The sequence below is a fragment of the Argopecten irradians genome, unplaced genomic scaffold (genome assembly GCF_041381155.1).
Source record: "Argopecten irradians isolate NY unplaced genomic scaffold, Ai_NY scaffold_0657, whole genome shotgun sequence".
NCBI classification, from domain to species: Eukaryota; Metazoa; Mollusca; class Bivalvia; order Pectinida; family Pectinidae; genus Argopecten; species Argopecten irradians.
Window position 1 is genome coordinate 21,651 of NW_027188124.1, and position 21,500 is coordinate 43,150.

The window sequence follows — 21,500 nt, forward strand, 5'->3', positions numbered from 1 at the left end:
CTGCTGTTTCAGGCTAAACTGACAGTTTTCACGGCGGAAGTTTACATCTGTAACATGTCGATATGCGCATGCGTGCTGACGGTTTAACAACATTTTGTTAATTTGTGTTATCACCTTTAATTGTATGTATGTAAATTAAAATAAACATTTCCCACTAATCATAACCATATTGGAACATAGCTGCTGCGATGACGTAGCTCTGAACGACGGACGGAAGATTTCTGACAGATGGTCGTCGTCAGAGCTACGATTCCGTCCCATTGCCCGTAGTGTTGCAAAACATCCAGCGGTTAAAATGTTGCATTTCATGTGTGTCATGTAATTTTTTAATTAAATTCAACAATATCAAACATTTTTAACATAAAATGGTTTTTTTATTTACCCACCTCCATGTCTAAATTATGTTTTGAAGCACTTTTGAATGGCTCACATCTCCGACACGGCTCACTTGGCCGCCATGATGCTTCTCGTTAGAAAGTCTCGCGCTCCAAATATGGCACCTAGTACCATATATGGAATGACCTACAAATTTTTCACTACGAAAGAAATAAATGTTACAAAGTTTTTAACATGAACTTTAAAAATTCTTTTTTGCTTAATTCTTAATAATACTTACATTTGTTCAGTTTCACCATATTTATTCTTAGTTTGTTCGCTTTTTAATACTTTTAAACATATTTTACCTGTTGAGTGTTTCATTTCGTCACGGTTTCCGGTAAATCAAACATGGCGGCGTATTTGAACAGAATTATACATGTGTTTGTGTTTGCCTTGGATTTTACCACTAATAGTTGATGAAAGATTATAATCGAAAGGTTTGTGAATTGAATATTGATCATAGTTGTCAGAACAATACAGTTACATAAGGATAATACCCGAAAAATATATTTTTATCAGTCTCAAAGTGCCCGATGTGGATCACATCGGGGCTTGCAACACTAGCGGCAACGGGGTGGAATTCATTGGAACCAGACTACAAATATAAACTACTGTAGACTGAATTTGTCTTCTAATAAACCATCTGAAAACATGCTTAATGTAAATAATTAAATGAGTGTTGTAACTACATGTATGTACATCATAACATGTTCAAATGTAGATGTATACAACATTCAAAAGAGTATGTTTTTGTTTTTACAACAATTACATGTACATACAGGTATCAATCTAGCTCTGATTTAGAACCGTTTATGGTTAGTTTTCCCCTCAAGGATTGAATTCCCCTCTAAACTTTAAAAAAAAATCCCATTTGAAGCTAAAACTGAACACTTTTTATGACAAAAATCCCCCTTTGTCTTATTTTTCATCACATTTTAAGCCTTTGGTTGTAAATGTCTTCATGTTTATTATACATCTGCTACATATATCTATGATGATGGAGCTTAAAAATCTGTTTACTGAATCCTGCAATAACATTCTAGGTGTTATAACAGTTCAAAATGATTATTTCTACCAAAATGAGAATGGTCAAATATCCGATAATGCAGCTATTATAAACTTTTCCCAATTTTGAAAAGGACCATAGTTTTCCCCACAACCTAGATTTGATCCCTGGTATATATACAGGAGAAAATGTAGCGGCCAGACCGGGATTCGAACCCGGGACCCTCAGAACACTAGCCGAGTGCTCTACCAACTGAGCTATCTGGTCACCGATGATCGCCCCAGTCTAATCCCGCTACAAATATATAATGCATATTTGGTTATTACAATGTACATGTATGTTTACTTCTAAGACTTTGGTTTATAATAGTCCTAAGACAATGTCACAGCCAGCTGAAAGCAATAAAATCTTCAAACCAAGGGCTTGAACACTTATAAACTAACCTGAAAAATAATTAACCATTTCTGGAAGAAATGGGTGGGAAAATGTCACTGATTAGAAAAAGATCATAGGTTATGTCTGAAAGTGTACCTAAAAGAATCATTTTCTCATAAATTTCTAATGTATTTTCCATCTGTATTCCAAATCAAATAACAAACAATTATGTCTTCAAATTCTCATACAATCATCATTATTTATGATGTTCGTTACATAATACGCATAGTGTAATTTTGTTTGGCAGTTTTCCTATGTGTCGCTGTCATGGCCATATCCCTTACTAAAGAGACAATGCAGTGAGGCTAGATACACAAGATTTCTGTCAGCTTGAAAAAAATAATTGCAAATATCAAGATTTGAAGATAGTTTTCTTTTGGTTTGGGCAGTTTGCTAGCATCAGTAATTTCACAAGAAATTTACAATAAAAAATCTCCTAAGATGCATATCAATCACTAAAGAAGTTTGATTAACCTGAACCTGAGTGTATTGTACATGTATTTATATCCAACAAATAAAAAATATATACAATACATGTAACGTGTATATAAGCCAGGTTTTCTTTCCAGTTTTTTATATATAGGATCTCCGATTCTGTGTTTTCTGAAGTTTGAAGGTACCATTCTGGCTAAAATGTGATTAATGTATAGATGGATTTCTAGCATAGTTACAATGTACTATGTTCTAAAAAGTAAAAAAACCAACTTTATTATATGCATTTTTACATCAATAGCTGCAGTATCATGCATCATCAAAGTGTATTTGTAACACAGTATGGTTTGATGTATATGCATTTATCATTTGTATATAGTTTATCATCAAATTATAAATAAATAAATAATTTGCTTAAAGATGCTCCACCGCCGACAGAGCATAAATGATATTCATCATTTGAACAATAATTGGCGTTAAATCTTGTACATATATGCCTAAATAGCACAAAAAATAACATATGATAATTTAGTTTGCCTTTGGTGCATGCGCAATCATTACGTCATTCCATATAGGATATAGTGCCACGGAATTTTTTCGAGATGCAATTAATTATTTTTCATATTTTTAACTTGAAGTAAAATGAGAAGCTCAAGCTTTTCAATGGTGGTAATGGTGTAAAGTAAGTAACTTTTGTAACTGAAGAAAAATACAAAATCGTCTGTTCCTGTTTTTGATAGTGAAAAAATACCATTTGTCAGCGGTGGAGCATCTTTAATTGCTGACAATCTACTCTAATATATAACCACATAAAATGAAAGAGATAACAGTTTAACTTCTTCATGAAAGCAGTGGAATACAATTCACATAAACAAACACACATAAGTACAAATATGTACATTCTTTCAGCTTCCTCTTCATTTAGACAGCAACACCTACCACTGATTACCTTTTGTTGTCATCAGCTTATCAACTTTTTAAGATTTACATGTAGGTCAATTCAAATTGGTTTTATTTGAAACTATGTGCACATAAGGATTCATACATGTATATCTAAATAAAGTGCTATGAAGTATGTGTAAAGAGTGCATGTGTATTTCATTTTGAATATAAATAATAATAATACATTTATCTACCTAAAGGGATCATGATATGGCATTAAATATTTCTGATTTGAATGAAAAGACTATCATCATTTACCAAGTCTTTCAGAAGAAAGCAAACATTTCAAAGTACAAGTCAAATAATCCATTTAAGATTTGTTTTCACATAAACAATTGTTTCAAACTATTCCAAGTAGCAGAAACATTGACAAAACAGTGATGGTAAGTTTTAACAGTTTTATTTCCAGATCCTAGGGTGCAGAAAAGAAATCTATGTATACACAAGTGTCATCCTATTTAGACTTTTGGATTGAAGGGTGCTGTTTATAATGAGAAAAAAAATCCTTAATCTACAGTATATTCTCTCTGTGTCCACTTCAAATACAGCAACTACACAGTATTCATTTGTTTGAATGATGACACTTACAAGATATGGACAAGTTGTATTAGGTTTTGAGTAAATATAATTCCAAGTGACATGAAAGAATCCTATATTATAATAGCCATTAATTGCCTATAATCAATGAAAGGTACATGTCCATTTCCACAGTGCGTTCTAAGTTGTCAGTTACTAATTTGGATCGAATTATGGTAATCCCTTGCCCATTCAATTTCGTACCCAAACAAACTCGTACCCACATTTGGCGAACTCGCAACCAATCATGGCTAACCCGTACTCATGGAATTTGGCGAACTCGTACCCATCATAAAATATATAGTTCATGTATTTGTGATTGATATATATAAGACTTAATATATTCGTGTTCGATCAGATACTACAAATAAGTGATAACAGCTCGTATATGTACATGTTCAAAAATATATGTTTACTCCTTGGTTTATTTGACTTCCTCCTTTGATAAAAAATGATGACCTATTTGCTTCATTGGATTTTTTGTTTACAAGAGTGTCAAACAAAATGGAAATCAGCTTTTATAATTATTGCATGTGGAGCATTTGTCGTGTAAAGTCACAACCGGCTCGGAATATATGTTTTAGAATTATATTTAACTTTTACAAAATTATTACAGATGTTAAACCTTGTAAAATATACCAACTTGAAGTCCATGTGTATGTAAATGTAACAAGCTGATTAATTGTTTTGTAGTGTATTTGTGATCATGCACTTATGAATTACTTTTAAATGTAACCATCAACTTGCACTACATGTATAACAAAAACCAGTGACCATTGCACTGATCAATAGGCCAAAACAGTTTGCAGAGGGACATCATAATTTTCAAGTTGCTAGTGAAACCACAGAGTTTCTTTTTTTAACGTTGATTTTTTACAGTGATCAGTGGATATTATCACATGCTAATTTCACCATGCTTTAATACAGTCTCGAGAAAGATGGAAGACGTAGGATAGGACTCGTGAAGTCGTGAAGACCCTCCACTAAAACTTTTAATATCGGCCACGCCCACTTAAAAAAATGAACGAAAAAGTGGGGAAACTATCCAATATTTACGAGAAAAAACACATACATATAAAAAAAATATGCAGTCCAAACAGTATTACCAACAACACGTGTCACAAATCGGGGAAAATCGTTTCAAAGTTACTCAAAAATGCAGGTAGTTGTAAGCTGTTTCTATATTGCGCAATGAAAACCGGAAGTGTCTTTACTCCGATCAAGGGGAGGATAACTCTAAAATTTCAAGATGGCGGATTGATGTTGATACGTCTATATATCAACAACATTATTGTAAGAACTGGGCCCCCATATTTTCCATTTAAAAACAATTTTTCACAATCATTATGCCATTTTTACAGTTGTCCCTGATAAAAAACCACTTGCTAATATAAGCAAGTGCATATTTTTTTCACTTGCTATTCTGGTATATCTACTTGCAAAAAGCAAGTAAAACAGCCTGAAATTCGAGCCCTGGAATATGTTTTAGATAGAATTGTAATAAAACTTAGATGTACTCAACCATAACACATACACCTCGATATATATGAGGCGTTCATGCTTCATATACCACATAGATTTCTAGATGTAGGCAATGATAACACTAAAACACCATACTCAGACAGTATTACGATGTGTATAATGTTTCCACACATGACTTCATACTTTAATAATAGCTGTATAAGAGTACACAGGTTAATATGTGATAATTTGTGCGAAATTGTTCATTGTGAAAAATTCCGTATTTTAAAGCTGACAATGCAAGTTAAAAACATGCAGTTGAAATTTAAAAAAAAACTAGAAATATGTCTGTTAGACATTAAGTGCTCGCTAACTACTTCCTAACCTTAGTTTCCAGTATGAAATAATCCTCGGCAACAGGTGTCCCCGTGTACATAGCACTTTCGCTCATTATCTGTGGGACTATTGCAAGGAGATGGTTTACACCCTTGGTGTATTGTAATAGATACATTCCTTTACTTCATCAGAACTTTAAATGTGAAATACCTTTGAACTTTGTTAAGTGTGTTCTTTGTTACATAGAAGCGTGTTTATTATTATATAGATATTGATACGATAGACTCAAGACTTGATTCGCTGTTCAAAATAGTCGTCCGCTAGAACACTGTCTAGTCTCTGTGCACATGGTGACTCACCTGTGCCACGCTTGAACGCCTTTCTGGGGTACATTAGATCTAGAGCTCAGACACCCAGACTGATATTTTATATTGTCTTTTTTTTGTTTCACTCGTATGATAATGCGCTTCACAATGCGTCTATTTATCGACTATTTGAACCTTTTTAATACATCATCGGTGAGGTGCTTGGATTTCTTGAGCGATACAAGCGTTTTTATGTTTATACGCTTCCAGTTCCATAATCCTTTATCGACTATTTAAACCTTAATGCACATCGGTGTACAAAATCGGTGAGGTGCTTGAATATATAGAGAGATGCAAGCGTTTTTTATGATTATACGCTTCCAGTTCCAAACGTATTTTTGTGATAAGTGTTTAATCCAGGTACGTTCTTGATTACTGACAATTGCATATGTAAATCGTTGCAAAAGAGTTAATATTTAATTTATGTTTATGAAATCATAAGCTGTGTATGTAACCATAAGCCAAAGACCAACAGAATATAGTTATTCAATACGTAGATCTCACTTCCGGTATTTCATGCGCACTAGGCATAACGGATGTACACAGACTCTACACACGACAAGGAAAACAATAGGGCGAGCGTACTTCTGCTCGCCCTAAAAATATTAACGAAATTTTTTTTCTCAAAAATTGTTTCTGAGACATCCCCTAGTTATGACAGTGTGGTATCTAAGGAAGTGGCAGCCATTTTTCTTTTGCTCTGCTTAGTAACCTTCACTGGCCAACCCCTTATATAAAGCACGGGACACTTGACACACGTGTATCATTCTAAACATATCTTGTCTCAGATACACATGCCCCGATATTGCAAATAACAATGTCAAATTGAAAATAAACACTGCACTCACCTGACAATATTTCATTGAAGTAATAGATGAATGTATTGTCAGCTATATCCCAACATATGTCCAATACGAACTAATAAAACACTTCAATATACACTAAGTTTTACACGTACATGTACAACGACACGTGTGTGTCCTTGATAGTTGTCGCTCGTTCGGGTCAGGTACGTAATCACGTGTATATGGTCAGTTGAGTGCGTCGGGTACGACGATATACGTGGAGATATGTGGACGGATTATTTTTGGATTTCTATTCACTTGCGTTGGAATTTTATTTTGAGAAACATCTAAATGCCAACTTAGAGGAGTTGACATGTTTTCTTGCTAAAAAAAGTCCCATATAGTTTTACAGGTGAGGGTTTTGTTTACCTATTTGTAGGTGATATAACCTGTGGACTGCTAGGTGTATAGGTACATAAATGAGCGCGCGTGTGTCGATTCACGCGCTTTATAAGGGGTCGGTGAGTCGTCGGAATGTAAAACAAAAATGGCTGTCCTCAATCGGGGAATGTCTCATAAACGATTCTTGGAAAAACGAGTATACTTCTTTAAAAAAAAATCATGTTAATAATTTTAACTTGCATTGTCAGCTTTAACAATGATTTTTTTTTCGTGAAGCAGTAATCATTTAAGATATTTATATCTTTAAAGATGCTTCACCGCCGACAAACGGTATTTTTTCACTATCAAAAACAGATGCAGGCGGATAGGTATTTTTCTTCAGTTACAAAAGTTACTTACTTTACACCATTACCACCATTGAAAGGTTTAAGCTTCGAATTTTTTTTTATTATTTTTTTTACTTCAAGTTAAAAATAAAAAAATATTTAAAAGAGAACATTAAAATTTGCACATATTCCGAAAATACAAATGTACACCGGTTCTAATGGAAGTCAGATAAGTAAGTTTTATTGTTTGTAATGAACATACAGCGTACATAGTATACTTTATTAATCGTATTGCTATACCATTTGGAATTTCAACCTTTCGATTTTTGAAGAGTATTTCAAGGGTTGACATTATATATATATTTTTTTAAAAAGTTGGTGCGTGGGTCCATTGCTCGTAGAAGAGTTTTTTTTGTAATTCCTATAACACTTTGGACGGATTAAGGAATGACTCCAATATATGGAGATAAGAATATTTTGTATGGAGAGACAACCTAATTATATTTTTGTGAAATGATTAACTGGAAATTCTATACTCTTGGTTTTTAATGTGGGGCTACTCTATGGTTTATAGTTGGTCATGACAAATTTGACTTTACGATTCCTAGTGATTATACTGTCGATTACTTGCGATTTGATGTATGAGTCATGTCGAATTTTGTCATCATATTGGATGGATATATCAGTGCTAAGCCTAATATCCTCTACCGAATCTACTGAAACTATGCATTTTAAATTTATTTAAATTGTAATCGTTTTTTCTTCTTCTTACTTTTTTTGCAATATAACTAAATTTCAATGTTTAAAATGTCAAATAATTATATCAATAGGATAATTTCATATATCCGTTATATCTGTTAAGTATTACAGACATTTGCCATACAAAAGCGATGTAAGAGCCACCAACATGTGGTCACATGTATATCGAAAAAAACAACACAGAAATAAATAAAAAAACAACAACTTACAAATAACAAACTAACAAGCAAATGTTTACACAACAACACGTCTACAGCCTTAATAACGTTATTGAAAATTATTGACATAGGATATGTCTCAAGATATCACAGAATTTGTATGTGACGATATTTTTATCATTTTACTCTAGTTTGTTTATAAAAATTCAAAGTGTCCAAATGTACGTGGTATCTACTTCCGGAAAAAATTGTGCCCAAAAATGAGAGGGGTACGTGCTAAATTGCTTCAAAAACTCGATATTATTTCATTTGTTTATCAAAACCTATTAAAAATTAGAACATTGGAAGCTTTGAATTTTAATGTGTCCCACAACTGTATGTGAAAATGAGAACATGTAACCTGGATCGTATTTCCGTACAAAATTGAGAAAATGCGTGGAAACATGAAAATATCTCAAGATATCGGATGCATTTCAATGATATAAGATGTTGAATGAAGAATTAGGATAGAACAAAAACGATCAACCACTTGTCCTTCTATTTTTTATACCAATTTATTAACATTATCATCTCACCTTAAAGGGGGGGTTGGCAATTATTGTCATGAAAGGCAGCCGTGAAGTGGAGCTGTTATCTACAGGGCGAAACGAACGATGCTTATTCGAGTGTTCATTTTTATTAAATAGCTTATATCTAATCCTCCAGAATTTACTGACTGTGGTGTTATATCGCATTTCGGTTGTTCAACTGCTCTAAATCTAGTGAAACAGCGTTCCGATTGGAAAGACGTATCAGAGAAATGGACGACAGTGTCTGTTTTATAGTAAATATCCCGATTTTTAAAATAATTTTTCAAATCTTGTATTTTTTGAAAGAAAATCACATGACTGTCATATATATATAGTCCATCTTCAAAATACAAAAAATATAGGACAATATCCATTTTCATTAAGTTGGCCCCCTGTGGATTATACCACGCTTTGCAGCTCCCTGTTTGTGAATAAAATTTAACCAGGTTGTCAAACCAAACCGTATACTAATGACTCTACCAAACCGGAATGTTGTGCGTACCAAACACTAGTCCGCTAAACCTGCCTATATCATTAGGCTCCCCCCCCCCCCTAATATATAGTCAGCTCGCGGTACCTCTTAAAAATGTGAAATCGTAGGCCAGATTTGGCCTACGCTACGTCGTCAGCGGCATATTTCTAATATATCGTCCATGCAATGCCGGGAAAACGTACACATACCTATATATTGGGATCTTATGTACTCCTTTGCCCCCATGTTACATCCCATTTATGAAATTAAACAACTGTGTACAATGAAATACTTCCGAGACCCTTCTATTTCACACATTTTTAATGTATGCCGTGTACACATTTAGTAGAGCAAACGGCAGCCAATCAACTTCGCTTCCGGTTTTATTTAAAAAAAAAACCACGTGTAGTTGAAAGATAAAGAAAATGCTAGCCAGTTAGAGTTTTTAAAGTAAAATCATGGTCGACATACACGACATGTTGTCAAATATTCAAATTGAACACGACTATTGCTGGTACCGCATCTACATGTAGCATTTACACGGTAGAATTTTACTTTACCGCAACTATACTAGTAAAATTATTCCTTACATAACTAAAGAAGATGGAACGGTTATCTCGGATAAAAACAAATTCTTCATGAATCTGAAAATTACTATAATAACTTATATAAAGAAAATATCACACTAAGTAATGTCAATCTTGAACAACTTCTAGAATCTTATACTGTTCCTAAATTATCAGAGCAAGAATCTTTAAATATTGAAGGACCCCTTACAATAAATGAATTAAACAACACACTGCTAAAAATGAAAAATGATAAAAGTCCTGGCTCTGACGGTTTTACAGTGGAATTTTTGAAAATATTTTGGAAGCAATTGGGACCATTTGTTTTAAGATCACTTAATTATAGTTTTAGCACATCAGAACTTTCAATAACTCAAAAACAAGGAATAATTACATGCATTCCAAAAGGCAATAAACCCCGCGATAAATTAAGTAATTGGAGGCCGATAACACTTTTAAATAATATATATAAATTATCATCAGGCGCAATAGCAGATCGATTCAAAAAGGTAATCAGTAAATTAATTAGCAATAATCAAACTGGATTCATCCCTGGAAGATACATTGGCGAAAACACAAGGTTAATATTTGATGTTATGCAATATACAGAAGAAAATAAAAGCTTTCGACTCTGTATCCTGGAACTTTATTGATAAAACTCTAAAATACTTTAATTTTGGTCCTACAATAATCAAGTGGATAAAACTCTTTAGAAATGATATACAGTCAGCAGTAAATATTGGGGGAAATCTGTCCAACGTTTTCCATATAGAGCGAGGCTGTCGTCAAGGTGACCCCGTCTCTTCATATATTTTATTGTATGTGCAGATATTTTATCAATACAACTAAGAAATAATGAAAAATATTAAAGGTTTACTATTACATGAAGATTAAATTATATTATCTCAATTGCTGATAACACGTCTTTTATTTTAGATGGCTCAAAAAGTATTTAGATCAAACTCTCAAATCACTAAATTTATATGCTAATATATCTGGTTTAAAATGAATTTCTGCAAGACCCAGGTAATTTGGATTGGCAGTATGAAGTACAGTAATAATACATTTAATTCTAATCTTAACTTAAAATGGGGAACCACACGCTTTAATCTATTGGGTATTGAATATGATGTAGATCTAAGCAGAATAATCCAACTGAATTTCGACAAAAAACTTGCAAAACTAAAATCACTAATTTCAATTTGGAACAAAAGAATTCTTACACCAATTTGCAAAATAGCTGTAATAAAAACCTTACTAATATCCCAGTTCAACCACTTATTTATATCGCTTCCAAATCCTGATAACTTGTATATTAAACAAATTAATTGTCTGCTTTGATTTTTTATGGAATGGTAAACCGGATCAAATTAAAAGAGATGTAATTATTAAAAAATATGAGGAAGGGGGGCTTAAAATGATTCATCTAAAATCGTTTATAACTGCTCTAAAAGTATCATGGATAAGAAGAATTTGTGAAGAAGGAAACTGGGATATTATTCTAAGGTCTCTATTTGACAAACAAAAATTAGCGAATACTGGAATTGAACACATAAAAAAAACAATCTAAAAATTGTAAAAAATTATTTTGGAGAGATGATCTAGAGGCTTGGTGTACGACCTTAAGTTCAGTTCAAGTAATATTTACAAAACAAATATTTTAGAAAACCCTATTTGGTTTAATAATGAAATCAGAATAAATCAAAAGTTATTTTTAAGAAGTTATGGTATGAAAAGGGTGTTATATTTATCTATAATTTTGAAAACAGACAAATCCATATATAGTCTAGAAGAATTTCGTGAAACGTATAATATTCAGACCAATTTTCTAGAATATCAGGGTATGAAAAATGCCATTAATCATGTCATCAGAAACAATCAACAAAGTTTTGACTCTGAAAAAAATATAACTCTTCCTAACATACCAATAAACCTCAAATTGATTTTAAGTTGTAAAAAAGGTGTTCAAAATATATATACATTATGTATAATGTTTTAATTAAAAATGAAGTTATACCTACTGCTCAAAATAAATGGAATCAAAATTTTGAAATTGATCGGGATGAATGGGGAAATATTTATAAACAACCTTTTAATGATACTACTAGCTCAAAGCTTCAATGGTTACAATTCCGAATAAATCACAGAATACTAACTACAAAAACATTTCTTTTAAGAATTGGTAAATCAAACAACAATCTATGTACATTTTGTAAAACACATCCAGAAACAATCACTCATATATTTTGGGACTGTGATAATGTATCAAATTTAATTGAACAATTAAGAATTTCTATAATTACTAATAATTTAAGTCTTAGATTCGAAAAACAGGATTTTATCTTCGGCAAACAAGATAGTACAAATACTAATTTCCATATTGAAAATTTGATACTGCTTCTAGTAAAACAATACATTTACAAACTGCAAATGTCTAGAAAAAGAACTCACTTTAAACAGTCTAAAAATCATATTAAATTTGAACTAAAAGCCCACAGGATTATAATATCCAACAGTAATTTAAAGCGGAAACCACAAGCACTTGCAGAATTACAAAATTGGTTAAATTTATAAACAGTAACATTTTAAAAATTTTTTGAAAGATCTGTGACCTAGGTTAACTCCCCCCCCCCCCTCTTTTTTTTAATTTTTTTTTTGTCCTGTCTTTGGTGTAATTTTTTATCAAGAGTTGTCTCCCCTAGTTCAATTGCTCATTACATCTGTATGAAGGGAAATAACTCTTGATAGACCGTTTATGTGAATGTGTGTGTGTATTTGTTACGTTAATAAATTACATGTAAATATATGTATGTACATACGTTAAAATATTCAATTTGAAATAACTCTACAAATGTAACTTCGATTGTACTCGTCTTTCATGTATCTTCTGTATATGTTGTGATGTGTATATTTTTTGAAAAAAAAATGAATAAAAAAAAAAAAAAAAAAAAGAATAATGATTTTATTCATTGATTTAGATAATTGATCTTTTTATAGAAAAATGTTTCATATATCATATTATACATGCATATACTGTAGTTTATTTTTTTAATATTGGACTGACTTTTCATTTTTTAAAACATTGTGTGATACAACGTACCTTGATATAACCATTTATGTCATAATGTATTTTTTTAGATAAAAATAGAAATAGAATACAAATTCCCCTCATTGAATAGTTCTACAAATAATACCAGTTACATGATATTAATTGATATGCATTTATAATAAAATACGAAACCCGCATAATACGTAAGGATTTGTAGGACTCCCAGGAAATGTATGGTCATATCTATTAATCCCCCAATTCATTGACATAAAGTGCTTCTGTAAAAATAAAACATCGTATATAACCTTTTCGAATTTATAATTAATTCTGATTTTTTAAATTATTGAACCACTATTTTTTTTACTGTAGATTGAGTCTGATTGTTGTATAGAACAGATTATATTGATAAATACCACTTTTATTTCATCGAGTAATGTGGAAACTTTGATATTGTAAAGTTACCACCTCATGAAATGAAATATTACTGGTATTCATGCAAAAATAATGAATATTTTATTAATCACATTATTTTCTCCCTTCCATTTACAGAAGTACTACTAGTTTTGCCAAAGATTATTCCGCCTTTGTATTTTGCAGTTTTTTGCCCTTGCGATTATTACATCGTATTTTTGTAAGAATAGCATTATATTTCTACAAAAAAATATGACATCCTTTTTGCGTACAAAATGATGAGATAACGATCAAAATATTAACATGCATTTTCATTGTCAATGATTGTTCAAAGTGAAAATATCACAATTGCTATTTTCATCGCAGTGAAGTATATCTCGTTTATGTTCACCATACAATATTATATTTCACTGCGAAAAAATCTAATCTATGTATTTATGTAATAAGATGCTACTCCAGGTGAAAATTAAAATCTGCCTGTCCAGTATGTAATTAACAAACCTATAGCTAGAGGTCCATTCCCCAATCAACTCAGATCGGGCAATGAAAAAAAAAAAAAAAAAAAACCAGGCAATGCAAGTGACCGTTGGTCAGTATACTGTCCAGAAACAACGAATCGGAAGTTGTTTATCTATATGTACATGATAAAAGATATCTAATGTCGCCGCTAGACGTCGCTCCTCTACCGTAGTATACAAACACAGGAAGTAACAGGCATCAATCGGCAGAACCTAGTAAGCTTGTCATATCAGATGGCAGAGCTTAAATGCAGATATTGCATGTAGAAATAGTCGACGTTGATATCCAAAATGTTTTTATTTTATACTCTTTATTGTAAAAATATTTTTTTTCAATAAAGTGAATTAACATTGTTTAGTAAAACATCTTCAGATTGGGAATGGTTCTTATTTTATCAATGAAAACTAACAAAAATATAACAAAAATGGGTTTGATTTAAAATATATTTTTGTTGAAATCTGGTCATTGAGTAAACTATATCTCATCAATGTTTCGCAATGTTGGAAAAGTTGAAAAACGTTGTTTCTATGCCAGATTTCCACAAACGTTTAACGCTTAAAAATTTGACATTGTTTAAACGTTAAAAACAACATTTATCAACGTAATGACCTAATATCAAACAGATTTAAACGTTGAAGCGTTTCATCGGCGTAATGACCTAATATCAACCAGATTTAAACGTTTAATAATTGTTAAGTGCTTGCTGGGGAATTATTTTTCAGAGTAGTACAGCGACTACAATTGAATTATCGAAGTTGGGGACTTACTGGTTTTTTCTTCTTTTCAACATCATTTTATTCTTCTTGTAAGAAGAATTTTAAGTTAGTATCAAAGTTTTGTGTATATATACTATACTATAGATATCTATTTTACATTAACTTTTGTAATCGTGAGAAAGTATTGAACATTTTCCTTGATCACATGCATACTGATTTTTTTTTTCAAACAAACATCTTATTTCGGCGTTCGCTATTCCCACACTTCATGCAACGAAATTCGACCCCCGTGTAATAAGCATTGTAAATAATTGTAAGTGCCATCTTGACTTTAAAAAACGCATGTTTGATTTCTAGGGAACGGACTTCCTGTATAACTTGTGACCAATCATATTACTCCTAATAGCAATAAAATATCTTCTTCAAATCGATTGGGATTAAACAATACCGTAAATCATAGCTCAAGACCCGCTGTTGTATCCAAGGGATATCATATAATGTCCCTACCTGGATTCTAAAACAGTACCAACAAGTATATAAAGCACGTGGATTGACATATGTGCACTCATACCCGGACAATGATTGTTTTGTGACAAACAGGTTGCACTCATTAAAGCTAAACATACATGCAATCTGCTCATCTCTAAATACCATATAGTTGCAATCTGGTTTAGACAGGTGCACACTAATGGGGTCGAAACATAGTAGGCTGGGTACGTGCATCGTACCTAACATCATTCTGTAACTACCATGCATTCTAATGGCTGGTTTGCACACAGTAAACGCCAGTTTTCCTACCATGATCTATATTGATACCCGTGAGCGCTCATGTGTAAAGCTCGATACAACTCGGTAGAAAAGCTTGTATGCGAGCGTCAGTAGTACAACGACGCTGGTTGAATGACTAGGACGCTCGAAAGGAATTAATCAGGGGCTGAAAACCGAAAGGTAAATTAGTTCCTATACATGTTCATCTATATATACATTATCGAAGATCTCTTGTGACAATTACCATAGTAGACATTGTATTTAGCTGTAGTCTCTATGTTTTTTGTTGTTTATAAAGACTATTTGGTCAAAGCAGTTTGTGGTTTATTTAAATGACATGTATGTATCTACCTTAAGCTATACAATACAGATCACTTTGTAGAACTCTTTGTCGTATTATGATGTATGTTGATTGTTTTGGACTACTATTCTACGTCTGGTTATTCAATGCAAAAAACAGAATATATTCGATAGACTTGCTGGCGTGTGATAAACTGTATAGCCATACTGAGAACGCTGTTTATAATTTTTCAATGCATGGTCACCAATCCATGACTATTAATGGGAAGTCAAAAACTGGTTTATTTGTGTGGTGTGGTGGTGAGAGTGAAGCACATTATACTGTAAAAAATATTGAAATATTTCATTATAGATTTTCCCTTGGCGAGGCAGATTTAGATCAAGGATATAGGGTATGCTCTGTACGTGTAATGATGTTAATGAATAATTAATATTCCTCGGTTGGTTCGTTCCAGAGAAATTAGCTTAAACAAGAATGGATTAGGATATGTGTGCTTCAAATTGAACGCCTTAATATAGAAATATCTCTCATACCTACCGGTGTAATATTGGTTTATCCAATGCTATACACTGGTGTTGACCAAGGCTGCATTGTATGGCTACTTACGCAATACAAACCCGTGTCGTCACTGCGTCAACAGATTTTCTTTGTAAAATGCTAGTTATATAAGTTTTACTATAAATGAAGCACGGCAAAATAAAACACTCATACTTTATGTGAAAATAAAGGATAGTTATAATTTTTTCTACCACGAGAATATTCCAATCCTCATATCGACATGCATGAAACAATGCTTAGGTAATGGATGATAACAAGTAGTGGAAAAAATGTAGAATTTACAGAATTAAGATAATAAATAGATTAAAGATTAAATCCGTATGGAATATAAAACATGAAATGGATATGCCAATGTGGATAATAATACACAAAAAACATTGCCCTGACGACACACTAGGAAGGGGAAGGGGTATATATAAATATCAGAGGACAAGCAATACACATTTTCGTCTGCTTGTGGTACAATGTAGGCTTTAGTGAAAAATGATACTGAAAAATATTTACGATGCATTTAATCGGCTTAACGATAAGAAATGTTTATATTGTTTAAAAAATATGTTTCATTGTTCAATAGGATCGTATAATAATATAAGACTCTTTCATATGTGAATATGAAGGATAGGGATATTCTGCCCGAGGTAGAATATCCCCGTCCTTCATATCCACTTATGAAAGAGTATTTTTCTTTCATAACTCAACGTTTTATTGCAATTTTACAACTATAATATGCCGCCATTTTGAAATAAATTTGAAGAAGTGCGCGGCTGAAAGTCAATTGTTCATACATGAAAAATTACGTGATATTTTCAACAAAAATTCAGTTGTTTGCATCTTTTACGGTAAAACCAGTCAAGTTTGTGGAAAAAAATGTTAAAATTGTACCGCTTTATGGCATGGGTAGCCATGCAATACAGCTCCAGGCGGCATGAGTGTATTGCCCTAGACCAGCCAGTATTTCACCCGTAGGTATGAAAGAAAAGGTTATACATGCGTTTTAAATACAAAACATTTGCCTCTATAAAAATATCTCTGTTTGACACTCCACAATCCTTGTAGCACTATTGGTGATGTACAAATGCTCTGCAGGTAAGGCGTTATAATTCTACCTGCTGTCCCTATTGCATGATTGTAAAAGGCGACTTGATTTAGGAAAAAGGATAAAGTTTATATTTTAAGAATTAAGGCCATGGGACGACTGGTTTGTCATTTTGGTGTGAGCGGGTGGACTGTGCTTGTTCGGTGTCTTCGTGACACGCTTTGTAAGATATAAGTGTACAATGGGCAAGCGTTCCACGATTACAAGGAGATAAAACATGAACATACTGCAGTCTCCCAAAATAAACAGTCCGACATATTTCACGTTGACGAACTATTAGACGAATGGTGAGAATATCTAGAGCTGCCTCGCCTCCCATCTTGCTTTTATAGGTAAACATGTGAAAAGATACCTAAAACATGACAATATATCAAGAAATTATCATTGCTTTGAGAAAACAGGAATACGAGGTTAGGTAGTATTATTTTAACGTCCTATTGACAGCCAGGGTCATTTAAGGTTGTGTCATTTTGGTGGAGGAAACGGGAGCACGCGGCGAAAAACCAATGACCAGTGGTCAGTACCTGGCAACTGCCCCACATGGGATTCGAACTTGCAACAGCCTTTTCAAAATTATGCTAGATCGTGGCAAACCTCCGGTTAAAGTGACATACACTTTACGAAAGATTTTTTGTATTGTTCAGTTTGAAGCGTTGTTATCGTTATACATTTACACTTATAGACGGCGACCCAACATAGAAGTCAACAGTTTGACTGATTTTCACAGTTGTTGTTCAGTATTTGAAAATCCAACTCTGAAATACGTGATCAAATATCCGTGGTAAACGAACAGGTCCTTTAATGGTTAGGAGTCCAACTGTACATGTTGTCCAAGTATCGAAAACGCGTTTATATGAAACTGTGAGTATTGTCCAATTCGACAAAAGATTGTGCGCTTTGGTATAAAAATGCATCTATCTATCCAAGCCTATTGATGCTAGAATCGTTTTCAGGAAATATAACATTATACATACTTTGATATGTGAGGAATTTGACGTCATGCAAATTGGCGGCAATTGAACAAGGATGAGGTCATATACTGAAGATATATCTAAATAATTATCTGTCAGAAACATATACAGGTAAATACAAACAATAACGTAAGAACATCGACCATGTGATTTCTCTAAGATTATACCGCTCACATAGGGGTATGATAATTAGTTACTTTTTATATAATTATGGACCTAAAAGAGTGTCCAAAGACCATTTTAGATGTTTTAGGGCTCTAGACTAAAATACACTAAAAGTATACTCGACATTGTTCTTTACATGTACAGGGTGGAAAGCTCCCCGACTCAAACTTCTACCCCACCTAGCTTTAGCGGTTAAATTCACATTTCCAGCACGTATTCACAAAAAAAACCCCGGTAACCACTATTGGAAAGAGCGATAATTTTCCTTTCAAACTCATTATACACATCTATACAAAATGCCGTCACTAAGATGATAGCACATCCGTTTCAACAAAAATAGATAAGATCCCCAAGTTTCAACTTGTTGTCACTGTAATTTCTCCTACCAATAGTGAATTAATCACATGTAGCGTTTTCAATTAGCAGTGACACGAGATGACATAACCACATTAGGAAGAAGTGATTTCTCGGAATTAGGATTCGAGGACAGCAAGAAAAATGTCAACATTCACTTATACAATAGTATGCAAAACATTTTTGTGATTCACTTATTTCATACAAAATTTTACCTTTAATATTTGTTCGCGAAAGATTGCAAAAAAAAAAAAATATAAAACTTTTCCTTAGATATACTTAAAAATAACACCCATTCAATATCCTTTGTGTGTGATATCCTTTGCTACATAGTATGATAATAAGGCATCCTACAGTTACGTGATCAGTGTCTGTATAAAACATATTTAATGTAAGGAAAAATGTTTCTATATCTAAACTATGTTGCATATGTGTTTTTTTCGTTTTTTTTTTCAGGAAAGATGTCTCGGGTAGTTTCACGATTGAACAAGCTACTCGTCGGTTTTGTACTTTTTATCGCTGTTATATCTATCATTGCTGGGCAATATTATCTCCAAATTATCAACATAGATGGAAGATCTAAATATACATACATACCCCAGATAATGGCGTATAATGTCACGAATTCGTCAGTCGTGACCACAACTGTTAAGAGGAAATTTAAAAATATTTATTTCTACAATCCCAAGTTTTTTCATGTGTTCACTGACTGGATTTTAGAAACTTGGGGAACGTCGAAGAAATTCGAAAAATGTGCGGTTTCTTCTTGTATTGTTACAACTGGAACTGTTCCCATGGAGAACATTGACGCTATAATATTCAAACCGAGAGACATGCGTTACTGTCCTCCGACTAAGCCACCGGGACAAGTGTGGATATTTGCTGAATTTGAAACACCAAATTATTATTTTCAGACCAAATGTTTTCATGCTCTTAAAAGCAAAGTGAACTGGACCATGACGTATCGACGGGATGCTGATTTTCCTATCGCTCATGGTTATTTCAGGAAAAGAATAAAACTAAAATACAGCCAAAAGGAATTGGATGATATATTTGAAAAGAAACACAAGACAGCTGTGGTATTCATTAGCCATTGCCCCGTTGTTAGTAAACGTTTACAGTTTATTAAAGCGTTACAATCACATGGCATCCAAGTAGATATCTTCGGTTCATGCGGACGAAGAATGCAGAAATGTGATAATGGTGGACGTTATAAGAATAGTTTTAATGTTTCTGGATTAGTGAAATCGGATTGCTTTAGTGAAGTGCTTTTGGAATATAAATTTTTCCTTTCCTTAGAAAACTCTCTTTGTTTAGATTACACGACTGAAAAATCTCTCCATCGCGTAATGCAGCACCCTATCGTACCTGTAATACGAGATGGGGGGAACGCTTCCATGTTTCATCCACCTCACTCATATCTTCACACCTCTGACTTCAAGTCTGTCAAGGAGTTAGCGGAGCACATGAAAATGTTATCGGGGAACAAGACTGCATATCTGGAATATCTTAAATGGAAACAGAATTACTATTCAGAGGATATGTTCAGCGACTGGAATTCTGCATTTTGTAGTTTATGTGAACGTTTACATAATACTGAAAATCATAGACGTATTTATAGGGATATAGCAGCGTGGCATATATCACCCGGAGGAAAACAGGCATGCCACGGCCCTACAGATTTATAATAATGACATATCAGTACAACCATAGAGAAACGAGTTTTTCTTTTTCTATTTTTCCATATCCTCAAGCCAATAGTTTTCACTGGGATGGTTTTTCAAAATTTTGCGAAATATTTTATGATGGCGAAATTAAACTAGCATTTGTATAAATTTTGACCCGAATAAAGAACCATATTTATATTCTTGGAAATTCTATTGTTCAATAGGAACACTGTACTGGAATAAAAAACACTATAATGTTTCTGTCACTGCAGAAAATCGGTGATTGGAATTTCAATTGGAATTGTAATATTTTTAGGACTGTATCTCGTAGGATAAACTGAAAGTTATGTTAGAAACTTTTGGTCGATATGTTTTCAATCCGATGGAGTCTATGTATAATGCTTCACTTTTACTGTTTATCCCAGTGTTTCGCATATATCGCCACAGTATGTGTTTATTAAGAAAAACAAAGGAAATGCTAGTCAGTTCCTTAAACAAAAGATTTTTTTTACATATAAAATTGGTACCTTATACGATATCATTCACAAACAAATATGTCTTTGTTAACTAGTTTGCATTTTATCTACACGAATGAAACAAACTGGTAGACAAGTGTATTCTAAGATGTTTCAATGATAGCACTGATTATAAGACTCTTTCATATGTGGATATGAAGGATAGGGATATTCTACCCGAGGGTCATAAAATGTAGTAAAACCCGAGGCTTGCCGAGGGTTTTGCAACATTTTGTGATCCCGAGGGTAGAATATCCCTATCCTTCATATCAACTTATGAAATAGTATTTTTCTTTCATACCTCGACGTTTTATTGCGCTTTTACAATTATAATACTCCGCCATTTTGAAATAAATTCGATGAAATCCACGTCTAGAAGTCAATTTTCCATACATGAAATATTTCGTGATATTTTTAACACATATTCCATTGTTTGCATCTT

General features: G+C 32.9%; 1 protein-coding gene and 1 non-coding gene across 2 annotated transcripts; one reads left to right on the forward strand and one right to left on the reverse strand.

Moving 5' to 3' along the window:
- Positions 1-1,578: 1,578 nt before the first annotated feature.
- On the reverse strand, positions 1,579-1,651 carry Trnat-agu (transfer RNA threonine (anticodon AGU)). The gene has a single exon. It is a non-coding gene; the product is annotated as a tRNA-Thr (tRNA).
- Positions 1,652-19,349: 17,698 nt separating this feature from the next.
- On the forward strand, positions 19,350-20,838 carry LOC138313333 (alpha-(1,3)-fucosyltransferase C-like). Its single transcript, XM_069253823.1, has one exon. It carries the CDS (start codon positions 19,482-19,484, stop codon positions 20,562-20,564), a length of 1,083 nt encoding a protein of 360 aa, XP_069109924.1. The 5' UTR covers positions 19,350-19,481; the 3' UTR covers positions 20,565-20,838.
- Positions 20,839-21,500: the final 662 nt, after the last annotated feature.